The sequence below is a fragment of the Oryzias melastigma genome, linkage group LG12, assembly GCF_002922805.2.
Source record: "Oryzias melastigma strain HK-1 linkage group LG12, ASM292280v2, whole genome shotgun sequence".
Classification (NCBI taxonomy): Eukaryota; Metazoa; Chordata; class Actinopteri; order Beloniformes; family Adrianichthyidae; genus Oryzias; species Oryzias melastigma.
This window is the reverse complement of record NC_050523.1, coordinates 8,566,808-8,575,377: the sequence shown is the minus strand read 5'-3', so window position 1 is coordinate 8,575,377 and position 8,570 is coordinate 8,566,808. Positions and strand designations below refer to the sequence as shown.

Here is an 8,570-nt window from a genome sequence, read left to right as displayed (position 1 = left end):
CTGTTATCTTTTTTTATTGATTTTTTTATTTCAAAAATACATGTAGATATAAGCCAACCAGAAAATCAGACTTAAAATGAGAAATGTTTGAGTATTAATCCGATTTATCCTAATGAAATAACTTCCATTTAAGGATGACAGATTACACTGTCTACATAAATAATTGAATAATCGGATGAATCTAATGGGCAGGCTTTGATTGATCATGAGATGGGGGTAAGATTTAGGAGGATTTGCCATTCTGAGTCAGATTTATGTTGAGAGGATTTGTAAATGTGTTCTCTAATTAGCTTGAACATACATTCACACCCTCGGAAAAAAAAAAAAAAAAAAGCACGTGCTTTTGTGCCAAAAATAGACCAGGTTGGTTTTGTATAATTGACTGCATAATGGCTGCAGTGAAGGTCTAAACTCATTCAGACAGCGATCAGCGGCGCACAAAGGGCGCAAACAGACGCTGGAGCGGCGGTAATGTTGGGCATCCTTGCACAGCAGAGCGTGACCTTGGGTTTTGGCTGAGTAAGGAGCGCGGGAGGAGAATGCGGCGCGCCCCCGGCTGCCATGACTGAAAAAAGGCGCATCCTCCTCCTTTTTCATCTCAGTCACGTCACTTTTGCTCACATTGTGGATGAGGCGTTGCGTGTTTTCATCCAATCCTGATTTTTTTTCCCACCCCGATCTGTTTTTGGTGTAACATTGCCGGATTTGTTATCGCCAGGACGCATCGGAGCGCGCGGATCTGATCTGCACCATCTTTCATCGAGCGGCTGCAGCTCACGCGCACCAAGGACCTTTATTTATTTATTTATTTACTCTCGCCCTCAAATCCATCCCTTCATGAAAAACCAGGACGCCTTGTAAAAAATTGATCCCAGCGATGCGCATCCGCCTCAAATCCCGTTTACGCACCACAGAGTAACCGAGAGAGGATGCCGAGCTCTGCGGCTCCGAGGCACCTGAGATCCTGAATGCAGCGCAGAGAGACACCTCAGCGGGTGTCACCGTCAGATGCCCTGGATGCGCAGAAGAATGGGATACTCCGACCCGTCGTCGGGTAAAGACATACTTGGCAGCAGATCTCTATGTTTCATATTTATTTGCGCATTTGGACTTGTCACCCTTTTGCAGCAGATCCTCTATGGGAAGAACTACATCAAGAGGTAAGACCTGATTGTGTCCTATTGGTCCTCAGAGGGCTGTGAGGATAAAATCCATCAATAAATGCATGCTTTCATAGACAAACAAATGCTCATTTTTAAATTGAAGAGAAAATAGCAATAACAATTAACCATCCATCTTTCTTTCTCCAGCGGCATAGAAGCTGATTCCATATTGGATTAATTTTTCCGCCTTTTTTTGATCTTTTCTGAAAACTAAGCTTCATGGTTCATACCATACACAGCTCCTGCTGAGTATGGTAATGACTTCCCTTTGTTTTCCCAAAGATCTTTATTTATTTATTTTCTTTTTCAGCTTTCTTAACTGGTCAAAGCCTACATCTTACAGAGGCATCAGGTTGTCACAATGAATGCTACTGGAGCCCCATGATGATTGCAGAGTAGCAACATGCTCCAGATGATGTGTATTTCTTTTGGGTCCGCCATTGGTAAATAATTCATCTCAGGGTGCGGAGCCATGTTTTATGGAAAGCCCTGCAACTATCTCTCCGTATGAGCTCAGCCCCTTTTACATGTGATCAGATTCAGTGAGAGGAGCAGATGCTGAGAAGCAAAATATCACAAAATCACTGCAAAACATGACGAAAGAGTCTCTAAATCTGTCCCTCACCTTCAAATACTTAAAAAAAAAAACAGAATGTTTGCTTGCTTCATGGCAAACATACATGTGCTTCAATCTGAGAGTTCCTCACCACTGTCCCCACACGTCCCTGCCACTCCGCAGGGCTGGTCTGATGAAACTGGATTCATGGCATCCAGACTTAGATTCGCATGAATCCGGGGATCACCGACACACCTCCTGGCCCAGTTTCCTCCAGCTGTCAGCGGTGGGAAAATGAGCCACTCAGCGGGAACCGGTGGGCCCTACAGCGGCCATTTTGCTATACTGTCTGTACAGATGGGGGGGAGAGACTGATGACATGTTTGCATGTGAGTGTGTGGAAACAGGAAAAAGGGGGACAAACAGCAGATAAATCTGAGTTTAAGGTGACTAATAGGGCCAGACCACACCCATGTGGGCGTTATTTTAGGAAAATCAAAAAGACAAATATGTTTGAGGATCACCTTTACATCTAACTGAAATGCCCCAAATTCGGGTAAAGATTTTTTTTTCCTTCTTGTTGAGCTCAAGCGTTACACCTCTGCATTATAAATAGATTATGGAGCAGGTGCACGGCATAAACAGGACACTCAGAGACATTCTTATCACTTGAAAAAATCTTTAAATCAGCAAAATATCCAGTAATGAGGTCAGAACAATTGTCTCACCAAGAATTCTTAGTCTGAGAGACAAATTCTAGTCACTATTTTTTTAAACTAGGATTCTTTTTAGGACTAGATTTTTTTTTTTACCATACAAAAAAAAAATATATTTTTTCTTGAAACAAAGATTTTTTTTACTTTTTTGAGATTCATTTTTTGCTGTGTGTTGGACAGATTTACAATCCTTTAGAAATTTAACATCTACATTGCATCAAAGGGTGACTAGTAGTGCAAATAAGACTAAAAATGCCTGTTTTTTTTATTTTTATTAATGTAAATGTATAATAAATAGATATACTCGTCTTAATTTTTTTTAAGAACACAGTATGTTAACACATGGAAAGCTCAGCTTCTAGATTCAAACATATTTTTTCTTGGTAAACATCTAATAAAAACAGCTGCTTGATCTTCAAAGTTATTCAAAAATCTGTTGAAGACGTGTCTCTTCCGGATGCATTACAGTATCACAGTGAGTGATCTGACTCACAGCAGCTCTCTGGGTTTGATTGTATTTTTTAGTGTGCAAGAAAAGAGGATAACATCAACCTATGGGGCATCAGGGATGTTTGTTTTGGGAAAAAAACAGATTACACATAAGAGTTCTGTGTTTTTTCTATGAAATTGGTTTATTTCCTCTGGGTCAATACACTGCAATGCCAGATGTCTTTTATTAAAAATTATACGTTTGATTTGACGTAGACCCCATCAGATAGAAAGCAGGGGTGTAACCATTGGTTTTAGCAACAATTCGATTCATATAATTTGTGGTCGACTTTATGATTCATCGTCGATATATCAGGGGTGTCCAAATCCAGGCCTCGAGGGCCGGTGTTCCACATGTTTTCCAACCCAACTGTCATTGAAGCTCCTTATTGGCTAAACACACCTGATCCAGGTAATCAGCAGCAGATGAGACAAGATTTCTGGAAAACCAGAGGCCTGGATTTGGACACCCCTGTGATATTTGTCCATTTTGAACAATCTGATTCTATCCAGGACATCAAAATTCAGTAGATAGATTTGTCTTAATGCAGGGATTACTGTCTGTTCTTTTAACCGATAGTCTTTCTGAGAGGGGATTGGCTGCTTCCACCACCCTTGTTTAAAGCAAGCATAGGTGATGAATGCATGAAGCGAGCCCTCAGCAGACCTCTGATGATGAACGGCGTCTGCATTAGGTCGTGGTGACTAAATGGTTTGGGTGTGACGAGCCTTTGTGTGTGTTTGACGCACACGTCCCCGTAAAGCACAGCGACATCTTTTTGATTCCAGTGAATTCCTCTCTGCCAACGCTCGCCGAGTGTTGTGGAGATGTTGAAGAGGCACTCAGAGAAGCTAATGCGCCTGCAGATGGGTATTGACACAAGTCCCCTGTGATAAATGCTCACTCTCTAAGTGCAGACAGAGAGGCTCTTTTGGTGTCACTCTCCCCGCTGAAGTGAGCAACTCACCTACAGAGCTTTTACCGGAATGACTCACACATGAATACCTGCATGAATATCAGCCTGATTACGCAGGAAGTTTATCATCCAGCCAACTTTAAATAAGCAGAATATGAATATTTTAACAGGCAGAAGAAAATCTGATGATGGAAGACAAAAAGCAAAACCTACTGAATTATTCTGGCTGCGTTTGCATCCATCTTTCAATAAATGAACTGCGATGGTGTCCATTAGCTGACATTAAATACACCCTGCAACTGAAATAATCTTGTCGTGAAGCACTCGATGTTTTATCAGCTGCAGGCTAAACGCTGTTTGGCTCAGGCAGTGGCTTCAAAACGCTCCAAATTGGCAGTTTCATGACGGCCGCTTTATTTTTGGCCAATCTGTTGGCTCTCGCTGCAAACTGGCACCAATTAAACCTCCTCCCTTAAATTACAGTGACTTTAATAGATTCACTTTCATGTCGAACGCTCTTCTGAGCCAAAACGGCAAAGTGCGACTGCCTGGATCATTCTTGTGATAGTGGAAATCCTACAAACGAGGGTCAGACTTGGAAGACGATTGTCCCCCTGATGTATAAGTGTGGATGAAAGTGTCATTTATGGTTCATGAGTGGGACTTTTTCTCATGTGTGTGACGAATAAAGCCAATAAATCCCAAATAAACTGACTGATTTTCTTACTAGTTCGCAACAGTTTAGCCGACTCAAAGGGGACGAGGCAGGAAATTGGACCGGCCCCGTTAGTTTCTCCGATGGCGGATCTCTGAGGCCTGCCAGATATGGAAGGAAAAGGTACCTTCGCAGCCTGACTGACTTCATCTCTGAGAAAAGACAGTGTGTGCATGCATGTGTGTGTCTGTGTGGGAGAGAGAACGAGAAGATGGATTTCAAATCTGTTCGAGTGACAACCCAGCCCTGCATGAGTGGGCTGGTTTACGCCCAGTTGAGAGGAGACGAGCAGCAGGACATTCACGTTTCTCTTCTGTACTTCTTTTGAAATCTGCAGGTGCAGGAAGTTAGCAGGAGTGCTGATGTGACAGGATAACATCATTTAACTCTAACTTAACTTGTCTGCATGTTGACAGATGTTTCCGTCAGACATTTCAGCCACATTCACAGATCTCCGTAATAGTCAAACCCTGCCTAGCTGAGATTAAGAAGAAAAAAAAACGCTCTCAAAGGTAGGCGGGTTTGAAGGCACTTTTAGTATTTTTCACCAAAAAACCCAAGAATGCCTCTTTGTTTTCTTCATTAGTCTGAAAGGAATTAAGTCATGATTTTTTTAGTGGTGCTGTTGCTGCACTTCAGATTTGCTCTGCATGTTGTCTGATCCTCTCCACCACGCCCAGAACCCCAAAACCCATCCCCCCCTCCTTCAGAAGCTGGTTGAACCACGGTCTCCTGTTGATGTACTGGCTCCTCCTTGTACCTCAATGTCCCATCCAGCACCCATCTTAAAACTCCTCGTCCTCCTCAGCCTGTGTCTCATGTCTTCTGCACAGCTGTGTGTGTATGCCATGTACATGTGGACACTTCCTCTCTGCTCCTATCTCCCCTTCTCACATCTGCATTGATTCTCTCCACAATCTGGATTTACTTCCTCCTCCTCCTCCACCTTGTTTCCCTGTTACAAAAAAACAGGAACATGATTGATCCTCCCCTCCAAAAAAAAAAAAAAATGTCTTCATGCTACTGAGTAACAGATATCTGCATCTGTGAGCAAATGCTGGATTGGGTTTTTCTTTCACCAGCATTGCGCATCCAAAAAGTCACAAGAGATGGAATTCATCTCGTGAAGTGAATTATTTATTTTCTTGCTTTCAGAGCTGAACCAAGAACACTTGCAAAGGTTTCATCATCTTAGCTAAAACCAGAACGAAAACTCCAAAGCTATCGTACACGCGGTTCTGTCAGTATAACCTCAGAAATACACTGCATCATCAGGTGGATGTAGACAACCAGTTTCACCGTTCTTTATTTAAGCCATCCCCATCCCAGCATCTTGTTCATTTGATGCATCTTTGCATTGTGACGCTTGTTCCATTCATCTTTTGCCTTTTATTTTGAAAAGTCTCACCTCATTTCCTTTCACAGATCAGATCATGTTTGACTTTTTACTCACCTTTCAAACACCAAAAAGCTAGCAAATATGTCTAAAATACTGGTAAAAAATATATATTTCAATAAATAACAGACAATGTAGCAGAAAATGGGCTGTTAAGGGCTCAAAACAAAGATGCTAGATTCAATAAAATAATCCTAAAAATAGAAAATATCAAATGGCAAAATAATAGTAAAAAATATTTAAAGTTGTTCATAATCAAGATTAACAAAATATGTATTATGTAAGACGACTTCAGACTTTGAGTCAGACCAGAACATATAAATAAATAATAATAATAAAAAGTAAGACACAAACAAAAAAAAGGAAAACTCAATTTATTTAAAAATGTTGATTATTGTTGACCTTCAGGCTCATCTTCATTTTTTTCTGAAGAAACAAAACAACTGAAGTAAAAGAAACTGAAACAGCTTCAAGTCAAATGCATGCAGTGAAGCATCAATGCTGATTGATGACAGATTAATATCACATCAGTAAAAACTGCATAAAAAGCATGCCACACAGTAACAACACACTTTGGTTCTGGAAAAATGTCAACTTTTTGGCCTCATTTCATTTAAATGTAAACTCACTTGTTTATTAAAAAAATAATATAAATAGACAAATGGAGATTTAAAGACCCACTCCGATGGAAATTGTCTTGTTTGTGTTATGTTCTTGGAGCATTTAAAATAAAGAATGGAAAATGTAACAGAATTTAATAATAAAACTGTGTTTCTGCATATTTCTTAATTCAAATCGTGTCGAATCAGGAGTAGATGAAAACCAGCGGTTTGAAAAAGTTAGAGAAACTGAAAAGTCTCCCCTCTCTGCTACAGTTATAGATCCATTTACGCTTTAATTTTCCTTGTCTGAGCTGGCATTTAGCAGCATTAGTGTAGCCTTTTTGCTACGCTAATGTTAGCTTGGACTTGTGAGGTGCTATAAGCTAGCGGGAGAGAACGTAAACAAAGGAATGCTGGGAAATTAGCGAGGCTACTTCCACGCCTACAACTCAGAGGTGAATTTCTAATGAGTTTGTGCCTCAAAAGATAACAGACTTTTTTTATTTTAGCTAAAATCTGCATATTTATAATCAAAAGACCAGTTTAAAAAATTGTTGGAGTGGGACTATAAAATCAAATAAAAGATACAGGATTATGCAAAACAATTTTTTTACATTTTTTAAAACCAAAAGCTCATTAAAAAATATTAACCTATCAATTTTCAAAATAAGCACATTCAAAGCACTAGTTTTAAATCATGCAATGTTTTAAAAAGTTTCATTTCTTCACTTCGTAGATCTCTTTGGTTTAGACTAAGATGTCAAAGAATCTAGTGCAAGTGTCTAGAAAACTGTACGCTACTCTCCTGTTTGTTACTCCAACAATCAGCTGCATCACTTCTGTCTTTTATCATCTCACAATGCTGTACTTTTGCACTGAACATCATTAAGCCAAAACCAAACATATATTTGTCAGTTTAAGTGAATTAATTCATTATTTTATTGTGTAGTTTTTGCAGGTTAATGACACAGTTTGTAGTTAAATGTGTGTTTTTGTGTGTTCTGCAACAGGAAGAGAATGATGGTTTTCATTTCTTTAGGTATCTGGAAACTTATGATGGATCGCTTGAATTCAACTCAACGACATGCAGGGAACTCAGACAGGAGATTATGGATGTTAAAGTCTTGACAATGTGAGTTTTCATTCATGACATTATCATGGACATTTTGCTCTTAAATTTTGCTTTTATTTTGGTAATCTTAGGGATTATGAGGCATAAAAGATGTTTTTATTATCCTAAATTGTGCTCGAGTATGCACATTTTTGTGTTTATATGCATGAAAATAAAAACAAGGTACACAAACTACATTTTTATGATTGACCTAATTTGTCAAACATTTTTTGATGCAGAAATTAATAGATGTTTTGAGTATTAAGAGGCAGGTTATAAATGTGATTTTTCAATCTTTGCATCATTGCTACTTTAAAATGGTAAAACATAATTAGGAAAAAGACTTGACCACAGAAAATAGAGATTATTATTAACAAAAGCTGAATTATAGCAAATATTCAGAGAAAAAAAAATGGAGATTTTTACAGTGACACATACCACAAGTTAAGCAGAATTTGCATTTTCTTTCTTCCTGTGTGAGAAATAGCTTAATTTAATTGTTAATTTAGGCTTCAAACATAAATTCTGACTTTTACGTGGTTTAAAAAAGTAGTAGAAAGATTGCATAAAAATATGGTATTAATTTTGAGAGTTAATACAAAAAATGTGTTAGAATAAATCAAACGTCCAAGCAAACTACTGGCCATATTTTCAAGTTTTTTTTGTTCTTGCATGTAACATTTAGAGTCTGTAGGTCAAAGATTACCAGAATTTTGAAAATAAAGTTAATTTTTTTACAGTTTTCTGAGATTTTGGCCTCTAAATTCAATTCTGCCAAAATTAGCTAAACTGATGCTATGACTAGTAAAATGACTTGGCATAGAAGATCCCTGTCCAGAGAATTGTAAAAGGATGTAGCATGATAAAAAAAAATAGACACCTTAAAAACTCTCACAAAGACCTAG

General features: G+C 38.8%; 1 protein-coding gene across 3 annotated transcripts in view; it reads left to right on the top strand.

Annotated features, from left to right (window-relative positions):
- The window catches only part of st8sia5 (ST8 alpha-N-acetyl-neuraminide alpha-2,8-sialyltransferase 5), a 14,396-nt gene continuing 5,826 nt past the window's right edge, over positions 1–8,570 (top strand). Inside the window, exons 1-4 of one of the 3 annotated variants that reach the window (XM_024299181.2) lie at positions 1–1,160; positions 4,572–4,679; positions 4,973–5,068; positions 7,594–7,686. In XM_024299181.2, the coding sequence (XP_024154949.1) occupies positions 1,009–1,160; positions 4,572–4,679; positions 4,973–5,068; positions 7,594–7,686 (449 nt within the window). In that variant the 5' untranslated portion in view covers positions 1–1,008. The remainder of the gene's footprint in view (positions 1,161–4,571; positions 4,680–4,972; positions 5,069–7,593; positions 7,687–8,570) is intronic. The other 2 variants (XM_024299182.2, XM_024299183.2) reach the window with 2 other exon arrangements.